Here is a 21,989-nt window from a genome sequence, read left to right as displayed (position 1 = left end):
GGCACGCTGGAGAGTGCATATTAGACAGTGCGAGGCGCCTCGACACGAGCATTCGCCGGCGAGCGCTCGGTGAGTTCGGTGTAGAGATATTTTGTCGCACATTGTCACGTATCGTCGCTCGCTTTCATTCGCGTATACTTTCATCAGTGAATTTTCCCTTGTCTCGTCGCGCGTATCATTAGCACGATAAAGAATCCTACACGAACAACGGTGAACCACAATTTTAGTCGATCAAATTGTGAAATTCTTCGTCGAGTAAATTTGTTGTCACAAGTGGAATACCAGGTATTTATTCATGCGAATTTTCCTACATTCTGTATCAAATTGTATCAGGTGGCAATTGTCGTCAACACGAAGTATGTAAATACGTGTAACATCTGTTCACTGATTAATATTTAGTCGACTTTTTACTCGACCTTCTGGAGGTTGTGCCAATAGACAATTTAATGGTACTCCGTTACTGTTCAATTATATCTTGAAAATGTAATTCAAGATAGCGTTTGCATGCTGAAGACGAATCTCTTCTCGCTTGAAGTGCGTCGTAAGACCGTGGGCATCTGTCATCGAACGGGCTTCGTAAAGGAGCTAAAATAATTCGGCGATAAAATATTTGAAATCTGGCTAAGCGAGCTCAGTCGGTGTACGGATTGTTTGTAAAGGAAACGCTGAGAAGTGTGCGCGCGCACTCGATATGTAAATACTGAAATAAACAAATATGTAAATACTGAAATACGATAAATTCAGGCGTATGAAGTATTCACGATTATTCGATCGCTTGATCTCTGGATGAAAAAGATCGTCGTTTCGTACTCGCGGTTTGTACGACGGACGCCAAAGCGTGTTATCTAATCTGAACGTGACTTAAATCGGCAAAGAAACGAAACGTAAATTGATGCTCGACACGATTTTATGGGGTCGACGCGAAATCTCGCAGTCTCGTGAAAATAATTCCGACGAACGCGCGGTGTGTTTCTCCTGATCTGAAAATACCGCGCGCGCGATTCTTATGCACGACAACAGGTTCCGTAGAATTCTAACGCGATTCCAAGCAGCATTTACGCGCGAAACGGTGATTTGTCCGCTGGTTTTTGTGTCCTTAGTACAGAGAAAAACAGAAACGGAGAGAGAGAAAAAGGGGAAAAAAAGAAAGGAGGAAAAGGTACGCGCTGGAAAAATTCGGTGAAAGAAAAAAGAAAAACGAGGGAAAAGAAATTCGAGCGGCGCGACGACGGAATTGCGTCGAGGAGAGCACGTGGGCGGTGCTTGAAGTTTAGTTCTGCGCGCCTCTCGCTTCCAGTATTCGTCTGTCCGTCGAGGGAGCGTGAGTGTTGCTCCGCTGTTGGCAGTGGCGCGCGCGCGCGCGCGCCTTCTAGTCTTTTTTTCGTAATCCGGACGAGAGCCCGACGTTGGCGGCGCCAAGCGAGAAGAGAGATGAGGAGGGAGGCCGTCGACCCGTTATAAATGGAACTAGCAAGGCAGCATTTCTTGAATCGTTTCTTCTGTTATTATTCGCAGCGTGTCAGCGCACTGGCCCGCATGTTTGCTCGCGGTGTGACCGGAATCTGCACGTCCGCCAAAATTATTGTCGCCGTGGTCCAGAAGATGCAGTAACGTCGCGGTAGCCCGTGGAAAGTGAAGTTTTCGAAAGGAAAAAGGAGAGAAATCGAGGGACAGAAAGTGGCATTTTTTTGTTTGACTGTCCAGCGGCCAACAACAACGTCTCAGTAGGAGACTCTCGACGAACGTTGTTCATCATCGCCACGCTTCAAGCGAGCGCGAAAAAGTCGAAATTTCGAGGGATGCTCGTGGCGACGTACGGTGCAGGATCCTGGAAGTTCGTAGACGGCGATGAGCGAAGGAAATTCAGAGATCGTGTTTTATCTGTTGCTCGGCCGATAATATACGGCAGCTCTCTCGGTTTCGTGGTTGCATACTCGTTTAAATTGGCTGTCACAATTTGAGACCGCGTGAAGATTGTAAATCGCAGTCGAGCCAGTGAATCGCATTCGAGAGCGACGTTTCGAAAGATCGATGTGTCGTCGATGTGTCTTAAAAAGGTTGCTCTTACTCAACTCCGTTTTATCGCACCATTGGGGAGCGAGCGCGTGCTTGGAATGAATGCTGCGTTTTCAACCTATGCTGTGTGAAGTTGTCCCTGCGGTTTGAACGTGATTAGTGGACGTGCTACGAGTTGCGAGCAATCGAGCGTCATCGATTGCTTTGTGAATAAACAGAAACTTCGTACAAAGATAGTGGAACTGAGGTGTACAAACCAGACGACCAATCTTCGTTTCTTGGAGCCTTCGATTTTTGTTGACTCGTTATAAGTATACAAGGAAATGCTCGCGTTACTTCGTGAAGGTCGAGACAAAGATTAGACACGGTATTTTTTTATCTGTGAACAAATATTACACTTTTCGAGAGTTGCTTGATGACGTGTTCTTCGTGTCTGTAAACATTTATTTGCAATATTTTTCGTCCTGCATACGCGTAATGTGAATGAACCTTGACTCGATAGAAACTACAGATCGAGTGAAAAGCAATACGAACAGTGTTAATCGGATAGTGTATGATGTGCAAGCGGGGTTCGAATAACACCTAACATCTACGTCTGATGACAAACGTGAACAGGATCAGGGTGGTCGTCCTCGGCGGCCCCAGAGTCGGGAAATCAGGTAACCTAAAAATTTTTTTATCTCAATTTTTTAATTCGTCGCGCGCGACACTGCTTTGGTGGCGCTGTCGATAAAATTGTAGACAGCAATTGCACGAAATGAGCTGTATTTAGTTAACGCTCCGTAATCGATTAGCGAAATACGATTTTCTTCTTTCGATATCGAATTTGAAATATAAATATGGAGTGAAAGGAAATATAAATATATGTACGTATAAGTAGAGCATTACTGTTAGAAACTTTTTTTTCGTTCACAGTTTCTAATATACTTGTTAATATCTTCTTAAATCACTTTAAGATGTCTTTTAATATCTTAAAAATATCTTAAATGTCATATTGAGTTTCTCTTTATTCATATAAAATCGGACGAATGAACGAACTGGAAAATTTTTTTCTCTATAAAAGTATTCAGCTTGTGTCAAGCGTGTTATTAGCGAATAAATTTGCATTGTACTGTCAGAATAGCCTCCAGTATCGCTACAATCTCTTGCTTTGTGATTATCTATAATACTAATCGAATTCTTGATTTAATCGTACAACCTAGCCAAACTTGAAAGCAACGAAAAAGCACGTATCATTGTGTCATGATTATGAGAAAGTATACATACGTACGTACCAAGGTGTACAGATATAAGTGTATTGGAGAGGTATTAATTATAGTGGGCAGTACTAATATTGTGTCGTGTAAAGCGTGTAATTTCTGCACGTCTATCTAATACCGCGGCGACGGATTGAATGAAAGTGCCGTTAAGATGAATACGTATAGTCTTCGATATAATACGATGCATTAGTTAGCTGGGCAGTTGTACGATGCGTACAAAGCGATCAAACGAAGGCAATGAGGGTAGTTCACCGACCCTGGAATTAATCCTATTAATAAGTCCACCGATATCGTGATCGAGATGATCGTGCGTGTAAATCGAATAAAATTGTATTGAATTAAATAACAAACGTTATTCTTATGTGACACAAGCGAATAGAAATTAAGATTATTCGCCTTTGTGCGAAATTTGAATTTCTCGTTTATGCCGGAGCTTTAGTATTCCAAGTCTTATTATAATGAGCGAGTGATATATCTGTTGATATTAATTTAATACATCTTAACATCTTAAAAATTAACCAAAATTTTAAAGGATTTCGACAAAGGAATATAGAGTAAGTCGGGGAGTGATAGCCTACTATTTTTAAAAGAATTAGTACATCTTAAATATAATCGACATTTAAAAAAATATATTTAAAGGATATTTTGAGACTAGGAATTTTTGAGACTAGGCAATTATACACATTATATAACTGGCTATCTGTCAACTTGGCTTATTTGTCAAATAAAAACAGATAAAAAGAATGGGAATATGGTTTGTGATCAAGATACAATATAGGTACAATTAAAAATTAACATTTAATAACTAATGAGATTGAACCATCTCACCCGAAGTTTGTTGTCTCACATTGCTATATTTTCTTAGAGTTTTGACATAATAGTAATTATTATCTATGTATTAGTTGGTAAAATAATAAAAAAATTAACGTGCCACTTCGTATAAAAAAAGTTAATTTCAGTAAATAGAAGTCATCATCATTTCATTTTTCGTTTAATGGCAAAAATGCGGACATGGTAAATAGGGACAGGTATTTCACGATAAGGAACAAAATAATACTTCGTGGTTGCACGACTGGTATCACAAGTGGTTTTTCGTTAATGAAATCATGATTAATTATATATTATTAAGCCTGATTACGTGCTATTAAACACTTTTAGTAGTTTAGAGAAAAGCTTGTTAAACGATTGAAAAAAAAAACTTGTATATACTGGTCTACCGTGTAATTTGACGAGGACGATGAACTTGTTATCAAGCGTAAAATTAAACGGTGTAAGTTTTATAGAATTTAATCAAAAGTGTGATGACGATAAATTTCGGAATAGTCATACTAGTTGTGAAATTTAATTATATTTCTGCAATAATTTGCATTTCAGATTAGATAATTATATTATAAAAATTAATTAACGATACGATATAGTCAATGATTTGTTGAAATTTTTAATGTAAGTAGAAACTCTCATCTCTCTGAATTGCAGTCAAAGATTAAAGCAGGAATAATTATTTACATAGAAGCAAGTTTTATACTACAAATTTTATACTACAATAATAGATACTAGTTCCATATTGATAGATTTCTTTCAATTTAGACTCGAAATGAAAGAAAACTACATTATTTTTAAAAATACCATAAAAAAATGCAGAGATATATTTGTCTCAATATTAGAAGACTATTGACGATTGAAGTATAGAACTTGTATGAAAAATCAGAGTACAAGGTGTATCTCCAAAGTCTTTTATATCGCTTCGTTCCTACATTGTTACTGAAACACAATTATTATGGATGAAAACTAGTTTGATAGTTTTAATGTTAACGCGAATTAATAACAGAAAGATTACAACACATCAAATTTCATTGAAAACCTATTGAGAATCTAGAGAAACCTATTTTCTAATATTCTTTAGAGTCTTATTGTTCTCCCCTTATTGAACTTTTCTCTCCACGATGCGTAAATTCCGCTTTAACTTTAAAATGATTACGTTCGATGCTCGCTGGCCATTAATTTATGATTCAAATGTTACGTGAAATTCTCGCCGTGTATACACCTTGTTCGTTTCTCTTCGACGTTCCATCGTGGCCAAACGAACGTTTGATCGGAAAGCGGATATTCCCGGGTCCGGGAGAGAATCCGTAAAAGTCGTGAGAAGGAGAGGCTGTGTCCTGCTGGGTATAATAAGGACCTCCGTGGACGTTATCGGATATCAAGTGAGGAGAGTGGTCAGCGGGTCGTTGCGAGCCACGAAAAATTCTGCACGGCAGCAGGTTGAGAGATCTGGACATCCGATACATCCGTTATGTTACTGAGCCACGCTCTATACCCGCCTTGTTCGACTCTGGATGCCAACTTTACGCACCGAACGTGCCTTTTTCTACCCTTATCGGCTTCCGGCGAGCTGAAGTTTCCATACGTTCCACGCAAGGTACAACGCGAATCGCGCCGTGCATCGAATCGGTTGCGTTTCTTCGTCAGGTGGCGACCAATTTTTCCGTTTCACCTTGTTAGACCTTTTTGTTTGAGTTGGGTATTTTTAGTAACTTTCGACTTGTACAAGAAGACTGGGAATATATCTCGCAATTGGATTCGCGTTAGTTAGATTTGCTTTCTTTCGAGATGATGGTTTTTCTTTTCTGTAATAGTTAATAATAATAATAATAATAATAATAATAATAATAATAACCGGTTAAATGAACAGTAGAGATTTAGTCAGAAATTGAAAATTGACTTTTTTGATGGTTAAACTTTGGGAAATGTTAAAATTGCTATCGTGGCCAAGTAACAAGGTTGACCAGCAGCAGTTTCACGACAACAATTTTGTAAAATACATTAATAGAAAAGCATTGTGAAAGTGGAGGAGATTTAGTGGCCATTTATCTGCGTTAACGCCTATTGAAGTGGCAATTGGAAGCCGGTGCACATTTTCATGTCGCGCGAAGTATACATAAATTCATTTCGGCTGAACGGTTCACTTTATTACCAGCTCGTTAAAAAGTGTGGCTCAGACGGGAGCTGAGAAAAAGCGTCACGTCGCCTTTCTTGTTCCTTACGTTGTCGTTCCATACGTAGTCGGTTTATTCCACTGATCCGACTCTCTGTCGTATTTCATCTCGTTTAACAACGCACATACACTGCCTCTCTATATTCTTTGCCTTTGTGCAGGGCCATTTATTAATAACCGCTATTTAATATTCTGTGCATAATATTCCGTAACGGAGCCTCTAGCATTCTGTGACTCTACGTCAGATAGTTCAGATTCCACGTTAAATGTTTCTTCTTTTTTTTCTTTTTTTTTTGTCAATTTTATGTCGTGAATTTTAACGCTCCTGGTTTTCATGTATCGAACCGCTAATCGCTAGTTTTGTACAAATATTTTCTCAGTACCGTTAACATTAAAATATATATATATAAGAATGAACATTTTGTACGATTGAAGCAAACACGAATAGTGTTTTTCGCAGTGAAATTCTTTTATAATAATTTGCTGACGTTTACTTTTAAACTTTCAGACTGTAGCTTCAATGGGTTTTTGTTTACCTTGTGGTAAGGCAGGATAATCGACGATAATCAGGAAATGAATTTTATTCCACTTTTTCGATTCTCTTGAATCATGCAAAGATTGATGTCGATAGACATTTGTACATCACTCTTATATTTTTTGCTTTAAAAATTCCTACAGATTCTCAATAAAATTGAGAATGGGACACGCTGTCACAAACAAATCTTCACGCAATAAATGCTAATTTTAAGCACATTTCGCTGTGTGTGTGTGTCCAAGATTACGATCGACGTGTTGAAGACAATAGTTTCTTCAGAAAACGGTATACTTTATGTAGTATCAGTCAACTGCTCTCTTAAATATCTTTATAGATATAACTTATTCATTATATTGCCGATTCGATGTCAACTTTATTCGCACAAAGTGAATATTTTTCTTTATATGCAAATAAAAAATATTTGCAATTTTGTATTAACTTTAATCGTGCAAAAATTTTCTTTTAATGCGTTTTTTTTTTTTATACACCTTGAAAAAATGTTAACGGCAAAGAAGAGCGAAGGTTTTTAGTTATTATTGATTCATTTATATTCTCCACTGAAGTATCATATTCGTAAGTTTCATATTCGCTAGTTTTGTGACAGAACACTGGATATATTCTTTAACATTTTGCGTTCAAGCAAAATAAAATTTAGCATCCTTCATTCACGCATTATCGTACTTTAGCATCCTTCGATTCTGCGTTATAGCGTTCAACGTTCTTATAAATTTTCTATGTCCGTAGTATATAGAGCGTTTAATAGTTTCCAGTTTTATGTGGATGTGGTTAATGCTTCTCGCTTCTGGTTTGGTTTTACTACAGCATTTATATCACAGCATTCTTCCGTTTTATGCTTGCATGTTTGAAATTTTTCTATCATGTATTAATTCTGTATCTTCCTGGATACAGAGCTTAGAATTATGATAAACTTATATGCTCAGCCATAAGAAAGAAATTTTTTATAAACTAATATTTTTGAGTTCCTGTAGCGTAAAATATAATATAATATTTTTTAAATTCTATATCGTTTTATACTGCTATCAATATTAGGATACTTTTTATTTCGTTATTTTATATTACAGTCGTATTACAATGATTCAAGCGTGAATATACATTTGAAATTAGCTGCTAATGTTAACGGAGCACTCATCTTCGTCTCATCTTATCGATTTAGCGAGCGGAGAGGGAAAAGATCTCTCTATCCCCTGGCATTGAGTCAATTCCAACAATTAAAAAACCTCCCGACCCCGTCCCGCATTTAAATTCATCGCTCGTACAGCTGCGTTGAAGAAAGGAACGCTCGTAAATATTTGGCTAGTTGTTTCAATATTTCACAAACGGATGTTTCTGGAGAGTTCAGCAACCGTGCGGATTTTTGTTCTCCGGGCGAGAAACAAATTCCGACTCGCGCGTACACTCGCGTCTATTTCGAGAAATACGCGTCCGAGGCGAGCGCGCATAAATGAGCATATAAAGAGTGAATCAGCGATTCGCGACGATTTATTATCGTAGATGAATTCACGAGGCCTGAAGCCTCGTTCGTGCATCTTGATTCATACGACTGGGTCGAACCCTGAAGTTACAAATATGAATAACCAAACAGGATGATAGAACGGGCGAATAAAACACGCGCCCCGAACATCGTATTGTGAATGCAGGTCTTTGTGGGTACCACGATGTGTGTGCGTGTGCGTGTGCGTGTGAGACAGAGAGAGAGAGAGAGAGAGAGAGAGAGAGAGAGAGAGAAATCGCTCCATGTGAATCACGTTAATGATTATTAATAATTATTAATAATTTATTATTATTATTAATCACGTTAATGATTAATTAAATAAAAATTCCACGTAGAGTGTCATTCTTTAGTCGTTCTTTCGTTCGTTTATTTAGTCATTATATACGTATGTTCTTTTCTTCGTTCGGGTCTGCTAAAATTTCTTGGAGTATGTATGTATGTACATATCTCTGTGGTTGTGGTACTCACCAGAGTACTAATTTTGCGTGGAAAAATAAATTTGAAAGAAAGAACAACGTTCTTTTTTTTTGTTATTCCATCGAGTTCTCGAGAAAGTCATATTTTTTTTGATTAATTCCAGACCGGATGGGAGACTATTCTATGAAAATAAGTGAAAAATTTTTTCTTTTAAGGCTTTTAAATTGTTAGAGTTTGAATACGTTTTTGGCTCAGCCATGCACGTGGAATCAACCTTCAGCTGTCTGCACCATGTCCTGTATAATTTTTACTGCTTTGTTGCTTTATTTGTTCGTAAAGTTGGTAATTTTCCTCACATTTTGCAATCCTTTGTCGCACAAATTCCCTGCATCGTTTACGAAGAATCACAAAATTTCTTCTGTTACGACAGAATTGTTACAAAAGTTACATTCGAAGTGTTGATACACCTCCAAGGTTTATTATGATTCACAAAAATTCACTTCGTATACACAAGTTGCAGAGATTTCTATAGAAAAATATTTATTATACATGTGTATATTACCATTCTTGCACGTTTTAATTATTCATAAGTGAATAAATATCCGCATTCCGTGCGTCGTTACAATTTCTAAATGAATATCGTTAATTCTTAAATACTATGGACACTGAAGGTTGCATAACTGTTGCTGTAGAAAGTCTCATGAATCGTTAATATGTCGCGTATATGAATGTCAAATAAACATCAAGTTCAATTGTTCTAACGTTGTACAATATACTGACAAAAAGTTCCAACTGTAATTGAATAATGACAAACGTGCAAAGAAAAGTGTAAAAGAAAAATCTAGGTAATATAGGTAACAAGAGAAATAAGGATGAATGACAATTGGGAATTCAATCTCAGCAATAACCTATTCGTAGTGGATGTTTGAGGTATTGACGACTTGTTTCACAGAAGCTGAAGTGCAAGGAACGCATCATAGAGAACGCAAACTTTTGTTTATATATTTAAAAAAAAAAAGTACTCGCTATTCTGTAAAAGTGAATGTAGAAAAATCAGGTATCGACCGATTAATGTTCTAGTTGCAATTGTTGCAAACGAGCCTCGAAAGTCAAAATAATGAACTTTACAATTTCGCAACTTGTCTCCACAAGTCGTTTTGTCGCGAAAGGGCAATTAAATAAAATTAAGATAAATTAAAAAAAAGAAAAAAATGCCTTTTCCTACTCATCAGCTTGATTTTCCGAATGGGGTTCGAATATCCTTGCAATAAAGATCGCTAAACTAAACTTCAAACTTGAATGATCGAGCTTGGAGTAGGAAAACATAACATTCGTCCAACGCGTTCGATTACGCGTCGTGATTACGACGAGCTGATCGATTGTGTAGAGATCTCAGGAGGACGGAAGAAGGAGAGAAAGGGCGCGTAGAAGCGACCAACTAACGTCGGAACGTCGCGCGGATAGAGCACGCAGTTTTACAGACACAGTGGCGAAATGGCGATGGCATTCGTGCTCGTCCGTGCGGTGTATACCGTGAATCTATAGATAGATTCACGGTAGATAAAGGCCGCCGCACGTAAGAAAATAGTAATTACGAGCACGACCGCCGCGTATAAAGGTGGGCAAGGTGAAAAAAGGGCGATTCATGGCACGGTAAGAGCAACGGAGCGCATCCTCTGCTGGCTGTCTCACAGCAGACTGGCCACGTTTTCCTTCGTACCTTCGTCATTGCTCCAATAAACGCGCGCGCATAGCCCGAGATATTTATTCACCGAGGAAATTGTTGTCCGTTTGCTCGAAGCAAGAGATTTCTATAGAAGATAATTTGTGGCATTGAAGACACGAAGACAGAGATTCCGAGACTGTTTTGAATTATGTGCGAACATAGCATCGATTGATTTTTGATCAGTGCAGTGATTCAGATTGATTTGTTTGTACGTTGTTTGTACGTTTGTAAGTTTTTAAGATTAATTATTAATTTCAAATAGCAGAGCTGGTAAATTACGTGTAGGCAGGTGTAGGTCGTGTGAACGTGATCAATGATCAGTTTCAAATTTCTATTTATATTTACTATACAAGATATACATATATCTGGACACACAAAAATTGTATACATATAATATACATATAATTGTATGTAAATTACATGTATGTACAGAAATTGTTCATATTAATAATTACATGATTATATATAATATTGTGTACATATATAGGTAATAAATGTGCAATGCATGTACACATATATATGCAAAAGATATATATACATATATGTACGTACAATTGATGATTAATGATAAACAAATTTAAAAATATATATGAAATACATAAATAGTAGTATAAATATAAAAATTGTACACATATATATATATACATGTGTATATACACTTTACTTGAAACAGTAAAACCAAACTACTGACTCGTTCGAGCCAATAAAGCACGCCTCGAACGATCCAAGTGGCACACGATGCAAGGATGCTGGATCTGACATTTGCACAGCCGCTCGCAATTTGTACCTTTGTGTCGAACGAAAATACGCGTTGAACTCTCTAGTAGTCGGAGAACGCCTCTTGTCGACGAAAGTTCAGAGCCGAGGGAAACCATCCGAGGCACACACGGATTGCGGTATCAAGATTTAACGTGGAAGTTCACGGGGAGGGAATTTATAACACCTCCATGGCATCTCTGCTCTTCGCATTGTTGCGAGACTGTGAGTGTGTCGCGGAGGCAAGCAGGAGGCGAGCATTGGATCGTTTGCGCTCACCGAAACGAATTGAATCGAAACGCGTCAACAGTGGCTTTTATCGAGGTCGGATAAGTTGCTAACGCGCTCGCAAACACGGGCGATACGTTACGTGCTCCGCGATACACGGTGATGCCGAATGAATCCAGACGAAAGTATACGATGAGTAGACGAAGATGTTTCGGTTGATTTAAGTCGTAAATAATTCCCGTTCTTGGCACCAAATTGTAATGATGTTGACTTTAGACTAATCGTAATGATGTTGACTTAGATAACTAATCGTAACGAAATTTTCAAATAAACGTGTTTGTTCAAACTTCACTTCCGACTAAATTAGACTTTAGACAGTCGTGACGAAATACATGAATGCCAAAGCAAAAATAATTCCACGTCAGAAAGAATTTTCATTCTCTGACGTGCAATTCTTTGATGTTTGAAACATTGACTGTATCGAACGAATCGAGAAGAAAGTATTACTTGTACGGTACTCGGCGCACACGCGGCCGTTAAAAGAGAGGTTACCGAGTGGCGAAACCAGAGGAAGGGAAGTTCCTTTCGCGTCCCGACACGACGTGTCTTACACTGGTCGCCGGCGAAACTGGAAAAACTCGCGTCAGATACGTAATAACGATAATTAACAGCCGCACGATGTACAGGAAATGTCATTAAAGTCTACGCTCGTACATTCGCCCGCAACGTGTACGCGCACGCACGCACGCTCACACGGGAGTGTCACGTGCAAGCTCTGGTGGATACTTCATTTCATAAATTTCTTCGTTACTTCGCGATACGTACGAGAGGAACTTTAACATGTCGCCGACGTGCCTCTCTTTCTCTTTCTCGAGGTTCGACCCTCGAAGACTTATCGAGTACATAGGCCGGTGCCGCCGCGCCGGTCCCGGTGCTCTCCCCGAGCTCTCCTATAATACACCGTTTATAAATCTGTCGCCGTGGTTGCTCGCGGACTCGGGAAAGAGAGAAACCCCGAGAGAAGCACCGCGGACATCGTGTTCCGTTGATTCGCAAAGTCTGGGGCTCGCTTTGCCTCTCGGTTCTGCACTTCGTCCCTCCCGAACTGGTTTCACGAAGTTCAGAAGATTCATACGGGGGGAGGGTGGGACGAGGCGAACGATAACCTTTCCGTTAGGATGAAGAGATTTTAATTTAACCCCGCTTTAATCCCCCGTGAAGAGAAGTTTCGCGCGACGAAAGTTTTATTATTTCACTGGAACGTTGGTAAATCACCGTTATTGTTAAATTGTGTTAAACGTTTGATTTTAACAGTGTCGGTGTTTACTTGGATCTGAATATTTTCTTACGCGATGGAAGGACGAGTAATGTCGATATATTTTTTTACGTACGTTATTTTTCTCCTCGTAGCAAAGTACGATCATTTGGATAATTATTAGTATTATTATTAATAATAATAATAATAATAATATTAATAACAATAATAAAGAAAAAATAAAGCAAATAAAGTATTTCAAAATGTATATTTATTTATCAATTGTAGCTATACAAAAATTCTGAAAAAAAATGATTAAAAAAATATTTTTCAAATTTTATTGGTTTTAGTTTACTAAAAGTAAAGGGAAATGTAAAAAAATTGAAACGGAAAGCCACAAAGTCTGGCATTAAATGACATTAGTACGTTAAAGTGTGTGCATTAAAGTGTGTTCTTGTAGTTATTACAATTATTCTTTTATCGTGTACATTTAATCTTTTAAACAAATATTTGATATAATTCAATTCTCTTTCGAATGTCTGATGTTTAACTGATGAAACAAGTTTGACTGTGACAGTTTGGAATTTAGGATTCCGCATTGTGTTATCGTTGACGACATGATATACTGGGCGATTAGTTGTATATATTTGCATATTAAACGGCTGTAAAAGACTCGATGTACACATTAATTTCTTACTTTCTGCCGTGTAACTTCACTTGTAAACTGGTTCCAAGTTGATGGCGAAGTTGATGAAGTTTGTAATGGTACGGCATTGGGTGAGTGAAGAATTCTTGAACCGGAACGGTGAGATTTCATTTAAAGATATCAGGGAACGGGCAAATGTGAAGTTGTTTATTGAAATTTTTCGTACGAGAGAAATTTCGACGCTCTGGAATTTAATAATTTCATTTGCAATTTAATGCTCCGAGCGAAGCTTACGGTTTACAGCAGATCGTGCGGATTTTTATACAAATCTGTATTAAAAAGAAAAAAAAGTGAAACCTCGGTGGAAAATTGTGTTTAATATCGTAAAAAATGAAAGAAAAAGACACCTTGGATATTTTTACATATTTCGTGCAATTGTGCACTTGAAAATTTCCTACAGTCTAAGTCTCCATTTACAGTTTAAATCCATTTAAATCGTACTTTCCACTTCGCTAGAAGCGAGTTTTCTTCCAAATGTCAATCTCACAGCTCGAGTGTGGCAACGAGTTTCGCGAAATCGTGCGCGTTGGAAAAAGAAACAACCCCCTGCGAGATAGAACGCGGCGGCGCGAAATTTTTTTCCATGAACCAGCCGAAAATTACCAACCGGGGCCCACTTCTTTCACCCTCGTTATACCTGCCCGATCTGCGGCTAGTACGGTTATTCTTCGAGGTGCTAGGTCGTTACAGCCGTGTAATTACGGATCGATAGGAAGACGCGCGAGTCCTTGGCCCGTGCGAAATTGCAGGGTTCAAACACGAGGAAAGGAAAGGAAAGGAAAGGAAAGGAAAGGAACAGGAGGAATGGAACTCGGTGTGTGTGTGTGTGTGTGTGTGTGTGTGTGTGTGTGTTGCCCCGTGCGTCTCGACGAGCTGTCGACAGGAGGTGTGGTGGTGGTGGTGGTGGTGGTGGTGGCGGCTACGCTTAAAGAGAATACTTTTATCGCCAGTACCAATGACGTACGATCTTCGTTCCACGCCGGCTGTTTTCTCATTCTTTCGCCTAAGCGCCTCAACCCGCGAAAATTCAATTTTAACCCTCGCGCGGTTAAGCGGATCATCTGGCAATTAATTGACACGAGGCAAACACTGTATTCGTTTGAAGAACAAGTAGTTGCAATTCACGTTTTAGTGGAAATGAACATTTCTATAATCAATTTCTATGATATAACGTGCGTGGATGGTGTTCGATGGGAAATTGAAACTCTTACTTAATTTTGTTAAAAAGATCGCGCAACGTTCGACAAATCTAAAGAAGCGACTTCAACATCTTCAAGACCGAGGATAGATTCGGTACGTGAAAATTACCGGCTAGACCGTTTCGTTTCTACAAAGTACGAAAAGTAGGAAAGTTTCTGAGGATAAGGATACACAGACCAAACAGAGAAATTACGCAGATGATTAATCGCTTTTCACTTATATAAACCAGTTTCTGTTAAAATTAAGAAACGAACGAGCGGCACTTTCATTCAGCGACTGACACCGACGAGAAGTTTAAATGAAATATATTTAAATTACTCTGAGAGATCGTATCACGTCCGATTTTATCAAATCGTATGGAAAGGGAGAAAATTAAATTGGACACTGAGGAAAGCAAGTTTAGCAATATCTCTTTTCATTTCCTCACCTATCATATTCAATAATCGACTAAACAGTCTATAAACTAAATGGCAATTCATACTGAAAGTATTTAGTTTAATCTATCATAAGTTAAATTAATATATTAATTAAAACAATATATTAATACGATTGATAATAATATAATAATATATTAATTGATAAATAGTATTTAAATATCTGTTAAACACATTTTGAGATTCAACTTGTCAAAACAAATTTTAAACTTTTACGCACGGAGGACGTTTTTGTAAAAAAAAAAATATGGAGACGTCCGCACTCTGTTTGCTATAACTAATTACTATAACCAGTAACGAATTCGAATAAGTTACTCGAGCAACTTTTACTCACCGAGAACAAATCACACTGACCCGTTTGTCATTTCGATTGCTTTGCTACTCATATACGTACATATATTCCCCCGGTGAAAAATTATTTCGCACGTTTAACGTCTCGTTTTTCCTTTCAGCCGTGGTGGTGCGATATTTGACGAGGCGATACATCGGCGAGTACAGCTCAACCAGCGGTAAGTCGCTCTCTTTCCCTTTCTCCTCCATTCTTCTTGCGATCTGTTCTAGCGTCGCTCGAAAATCGAACCATCGCCAACTTTTCTTTCCTCTCCTCAACCGCACATCATTGGTAACATTCTGCATCGCGGATGTTAAACCAGCGTATGCAGGTTTAACAGCTTGCCGGTGCAACTTTTTCCTGTTCCACGGATCGCGCTGATTACTTCATCACGTGTTGCTAACGTTACTTTGCGTTTGTCAGACTACACTTTGTGGATTCGCTTTTTTGTCGCGAGAATTACGTTTCAATGGCATGGAGAAACCTGTGTCACTTTCGTTTGGAAAAGGATTGTTTGTTGAATCTTGTTTGTTGATTTTATGAAGAGCGTACGGTATTGCCTGTCGTACATTTGAAGAATTATTCTCTGATTATTCTAATATTCGACGAACGGTTTATTGCTCTGCTGTCTCTTATTTTATTATTCTATTGTTCCAACATAATAATAATTTCTTTGTGTTGTTGATTTGAAAACTATTGGAAATTTTCAATCATGTTTTTATGGTGCTCTGCGAACGGAAGGATTTGAAGTTGATTTAATATTTGAGTAAATACTTTTGGTTTCTCATAGCGAAAATTGGATTAATTATACTTATTGTTCTATTCTTATTGGTTTCTCCGAACTTTTTGTACTTGTCAATTCTTACTTAACGGATGTTAGGTAATTCTGATCCGTAATTAATCATAAGATCGTTTTCTATCGTCCCAACATGTAGATAGTATGATATCAAGTGATATTACATTACGCAAGTATATACTCTAAAACAGTTCCGTGAAAAATGACCCACATTTTCGGCTTTAGCGACTTGAAATATCCCCGGAAAGAAATTTAATTACTATCTAGGAATTGTTATCTGATTTGACATTTATGTAAAAAAAGATGGATAGAGATTATTAAATCTTTAGATAAAATTTTATCTTTATACGTAATAACTTTAAGTAATTTCGATCTTTTTAACTAACTTCTAATATTTTTACTAAAATTTCATTTCCAATTTTTGATATTTAACTTTAAATTCTTTCAGTATCCGCAGACCGCGAAAAAGAAAGTCAAAAGATCCTCTTAATATTTCCACGGTTTTATTTCAATCCAAATTCTATTGAATTTTATTAAATATTCCAGAAATTGAAGTACCATTTAACTCTTGATTCATTAACTTCCACGATCGTTTGAAATTAATTAACACATTTTACCAGATTCAATTCACTTCGAAACGACGAAATATTGAAAACTAAATTACGCGTTGTGAATCGCAACTCTTCCAAGAGCGCTGCCCGGGTTCGCAGTATGGGAAAAATGGAGTTGGAATCGTGCGAACAGAAGATGGCGAGATCACCACTCGTACGTGGTTTCTTTCCACGGCTCGTTTCGAACGAACGATCATTGCGAACTGCGAGTCGAACTGCAAATTGAACGATCGTGAAAACGGGCTCGCCGACGCACGGAACAGCCTCTTCTCCGTAGAGTGGAGTATCGAATTCTCGGAATGCGGACGGTCGTATGAGCATGATTATCTTCAACTCCTCGCTGCGAGGTTTCAGCTCCCCTTTAAGCTTTGCATACCGAGGATCGTGCCGGGGCACAACGACAAGATTTTCAACGAGATTCGCTCCCCCTGCGCTTTCACTCCCGCATTTTTGCCTCTTTGCTCCTTTTTTAGTCTGAGCTTCTCGTTAGTCTTTTCCGTTTCTCCGAGGGTGATTTTCATGGGAATAGACGAGACTCGCCGAGATCTGACAATTGTTTTTTTCGTCGAACGTGAGTCTTGATTTTGGCGTACGCATCCTTGTGAGACATTCTAAGGACTAAATGAAACACCGCAAAACGTGTGCACGATATACAAAAATACGTAAAATAAAATTTCAGAAAAGTCCGCAGCCTTGGTGACTCTAAATTACCGCAAGCTTCTTTCTTTGATATTTTTTTTTCTAAATGATTTATTTCAACGTAACAACGATACGAAAATAGCAAGGAATTTCAATGTATAATATGTTTGTAACGAAAGTTAGGCTAAACGAGTGGATTCTAATTACAAGCATTGAACGCTGTTGCTGCAATGATGATGTAATGACAGAAAGATGTGTAATTTTGTATTGTACTTGCCGTGTGATGTAATTTTCTCAATGAGAGAGAGAGAGAGAGAGAGAGAGAGAGAGAGAGAGAGAGAGAGAGAGAGAGAGAGAGAGTTGAAGACCTGAAGAAATGAGACAAAGAGCAAGGATAAATTGATACGTTGCTGGTCTTGTAATAACCAGTAAAACATCTTACGAACTGGGTAATTTTTTTAATGGAGAAATTATAAACTAATACTGCTGCAAATAATGCGGTGCTAGTTTATTATTAGATAGATTCGATTCATACACATTTATACCCATATTGTATCCCAAGAATGTCGATAGGAATCTACACAAACATTTGAAAGCGAATAGTTCTCGAAACCAGACTCATTCACCTACGTGGATCTTCGAATCCTAATCTCGGTAACTCGTGGAAATAGCGAAGCACAGTGCAATGCACATTATTTCAATCAGTGCTCGGCGAATCGGTGTCCGTAGCGTGTATGCGGCAGAGAATTTAATTTCCCCGTGGCGGCGCACACCGCCCGGTGTCATTCACATCTTCGGACAGCACAATGGCCCATTTAATAGATCGCTTTTGTTAATCGCGCTACCAGAGGCGTGCCGCCATTCCACGTCCCTCGAAAACAACTTGTACTTGGGGTTACGTGACGGGTTTTCATATATATCGCGTATGTAGTACATGTGTACGTAGCTGCCGCGCCGCGTGCACACGCTACACGTTCAACGAAATAATGCTTTCATCGTTCGGAATCGTCCCGGGGCCGGGCCGTGAGAGGATGAAAACGAGAAAATGAAAAGTTGTTCGCTACGGGCGGCACTGTTGCGATCTCGATACATTCAACGACAGCAGCGTGCGCGATGAATTCGTACGATTTTAACAATTACGCGGGGTTACAATTGTTACAATTTTGACTGGCGTGTTGATTGGATTGGCCGCGAATTGGCGGTTGCGAATGCCGTTGTCGATGGCGATTTCAATTTTCCTTTGGCAATTTTACGACGAAGGGTGGTTTTCTTTGTGTTACTCGCCAGTGTGAATAATTTCAGATTATTTTGCATCAAATTATTTTGCGTCATGAAAGTCTCGGTGTAACAACGACAGTAATAGAAATGGCTCTTCCATGGCTCGAGTGTTTGAATACTTTCACGAATACACCACTGCAATGCACCCGAATCTCGGTTGAGCACAACGTTCACACGCGAACGTTCGCACGGCTGCCCATTAGTATCGGACGTGCTCGTATCGCAACGTACACAAAGTGGGCATCCTTTAAAACAATTATCAGCTGTCGCATTCGCGTCAGATGGTTATAGGGAATCTCACGTTTACCAGGCGATGACCGATGCACGCGTTTGCGCGTATAATACGCCGCGATTTATAATCACCGGAGAAACAGAGATTGACAGAGAGAGAAAGAGAGAGAGAGAGAGAGAGAGAGAGAGAGACGTTCAGGTCTCTGACTTAGTCTCGGTTTTCACTTGGCTAAATAATAGAGATCGCTCGATTTCACCTTCTTGCTTTCTGACGAATGTATTACGTTAAGTCTTGCCTACCTGTTCGCCGGCACAATCAATTTACGATTCTCCCGCCGCGACGTGGATCACACGTGTGTGTGTGTGTGTGTGTGTGTGTGTGTGTAGGTGTACACGGACGAGCCTCTCATGCAGCTTTCCTAGGAGGTTGTTCAAGCTAATTTCCTCGACTCTCGCGACCGCCTTTGACGCACCGTTTCCTGTTCGTGTTTTCGATTCTTCTCCCGAGTCCTGGGAGCGTCGTTAATGGCGATACACGATCGTTCCGTTTAATTGAATTTTATTGGAGCTACCTCGATCCTCGAGATTTTATACGAGGCTTCTTTCTTAATTCGAGGTCAGGCTTTTCGTGTCTCACGATTCGAATACTTCTTCCTCTTCTTCTTTTTTTTTCTTTTCTGTTTCAACGAGCAACGAATGCAGAGAGTCCAAGATCACTTGGAGATATCTGTATATTGAATTAAAATTTTTATTTGGACGAGTCTGATTCGATTTGTTTTAAATCGCGATTGATAGGGGACAGGGAAAGTATCTGCGTTGCGATTGAGTTTGAGAAACTTGCAGAGAAGAGTCGAAAAAAATGTGTTCTGGTAGCTTTTTAATAATATAATATAATTCTCGTACCCTAATTAATACAAATTGAAAAGATGTGTATTGCAGCATATTGTGATCTTCATCTTCGTAATTATCTACGTACTAATTTTAAAATTTTATACGTGTGTGTTTCTCAAACGATGTTGACATTAAAGGATTCACTCTATGCGCTATAGAAAATTACTAAACCCGTAAACCAGTATGTTTCTCTCGTTAAACGGTGTAATTTCAACGACGAGTGTTTACATTCTACGAACATGTAATCGCCGGTATAAAAACAGCGTACTCTACTCTTTCTTGTATTGTATGCCGTAGAGATAATGTGCAGATTATTACATCAGAATTCTTGGAATATTGGGAGTATGGACGTGTACTATGTTGAATGTTATTATCACAATTTCCCAGAAATACAGAAACGAAAATGTAAATACTGCCCGTAGCCTCGAGGCACAACAGGATCGAACAAGTTCGAATATTTACGCTCCTCAGTCGTACGGGAGTTATCGGAAGCGTAACATTCGTGTGAAATATCGGTCGGTGAAATGCGTATCAACGTTTGTAAAAACGTTGGATCGCGAGGAAAAGTGACATCCAGCTGAAATACACGCGATAGTGAAATTAAACGAAAAACATTATTCCGTGACGAAGAGTCGCAAAAAGTGATTGTGAATTTACTAAAAGATCTCAGACAATTATGAAAAATGAAAAAGTTGTGAACAGTTCGGTATAAATCTGTTATAATACGTGTAGTACGTATAATTCAAGCTCGACTGCGAGACAAAGCTGCTAGTTGTAGAAAAAGTTGGAGTTACGACAGATACAGTAATGTTCGACGTCCTTAAAAAAAAATCGTGAATTAAATGGCCTTTACTACTACTATTTTCGTGATTTACGAAAGGAGCAACAACTTGTGGAATCAACGATTCATAGAAAGCGGCGGTTTAATGATTTGGGGAGGTCTTGGTTACCAAGGTAAGATGGAAACAAAATTTATTAGTGAAATGAAACAGTGAAAGATATGTTTGAATTAAAAGTGATTGACGAACAAATTGACACGCATAAAATACGAATTTCAGTAAAAAAAATTCGTGTTTCAGGCTAACAATAAGCCAGCCAAGTCTTCGGATTTAAATATTATAGAAAATTGTTGGAACTCGTCGTATATCAGAATGGAAAACAATATATTACCAATACATTTCTATTTTCTTTTTAATCTTATGATTCTTACACAAAATGTATTGCAAAATTAGTTTAATTATAGTCGCGTTACTTATAAAGATACGCTGATAAAAGCACTACAAAGGAAAAATGCATGTAAGAGAGATTTCTCATCGTTCGCTTAACCTTCTAAGTACTGACGTCCGATATATCGACACCTATATAATATCTGAGAAAGTCGAATGTCCGATATATCGACGATCTCTCTTTTCTTATTTCGAGTAGCTTCGAGTCTTTATTTGATTTGATGAACTTTGAAAATATAGAGTAATAACTAGAATAATTTATATGAAAACGTGTAAAATTAAACATTGCCTGGCGATTTAAATCCGTCGACTAGCGAAGGGGTATATTTAATTAAATATACCCCGTCCTTGGAAGGTTAATAGAAAGAAACGTGAAGAAACAATTTTTAGAGCCACGTACATGTCTTTTTGCGCCGCGTACGTAGAGTACGTAGTGGCGCCTAGCCAAGACAGCAAGTCGATCTCTCGAGGGCCGTATGCCCCCGTTGGCGTTGGTTACAGAAATATGCGCAAAGAGTAGGAAAGACAAGACACGAACGCGGCCAAGGAGCGCGGAGGGCGGAGATTGAAACACTCGATATGAAATAGAGCCTATGGGGAGGGTACTCGAGAGGAGAATGCAGATCTCTCCCATAACTCATGCAGGCTATCTCGCTGTAATAATTGCCGCGTGGTGCAGCGTGTGCGAGAGACGCCACGGATATCCACCCGCGTAAAAATCCAAGCAGGTGTGTCCTATCGTCGCGATCGCTTTTCCTTGCTGCCCTGCAGATCCGGACAAAGCTACTGTAATTAATGCGCCGCGTTTGTCCGGCCGAGCATTTCGCCGAGCTTCGAGTTTCTCGATGATCGTGCATATGTACATACACACACACACACACACACACACACACACACACACACACACACACACACACACACACACACACACACACACACACACACA

At 38.7% G+C, this 21,989-nt stretch overlaps 1 protein-coding gene across 2 annotated transcripts in view; it reads left to right on the top strand.

Annotated features, from left to right (window-relative positions):
* The first annotated feature begins 45 nt into the window (after positions 1–45).
* Positions 46–21,989, top strand: part of LOC122535537 (ras-related and estrogen-regulated growth inhibitor-like) — a 73,793-nt gene continuing 51,849 nt past the window's right edge. The window contains exons 1-3 of one of the 2 annotated variants that reach the window (XM_043667164.1): positions 46–285; positions 2,519–2,675; positions 15,493–15,549. In XM_043667164.1, coding sequence (XP_043523099.1) covers positions 2,615–2,675; positions 15,493–15,549 — 118 coding nt within the window. In that variant the 5' untranslated portion in view covers positions 46–285; positions 2,519–2,614. Of the gene's footprint in view, positions 286–1,515; positions 2,676–15,492; positions 15,550–21,989 lie in introns of both variants that reach the window. The other variant, XM_043667163.1, reaches the window with a different exon arrangement.

The sequence above is a fragment of the Frieseomelitta varia genome, unplaced genomic scaffold, assembly GCF_011392965.1.
Source record: "Frieseomelitta varia isolate USP_RPSP 00005682 unplaced genomic scaffold, Fvar_1.2 scaffold_735, whole genome shotgun sequence".
Taxonomy (NCBI): Eukaryota; Metazoa; Arthropoda; class Insecta; order Hymenoptera; family Apidae; genus Frieseomelitta; species Frieseomelitta varia.
Note: the sequence above shows the minus strand (reverse complement) of the source record. Positions and strands in the feature narration are given on the sequence as shown.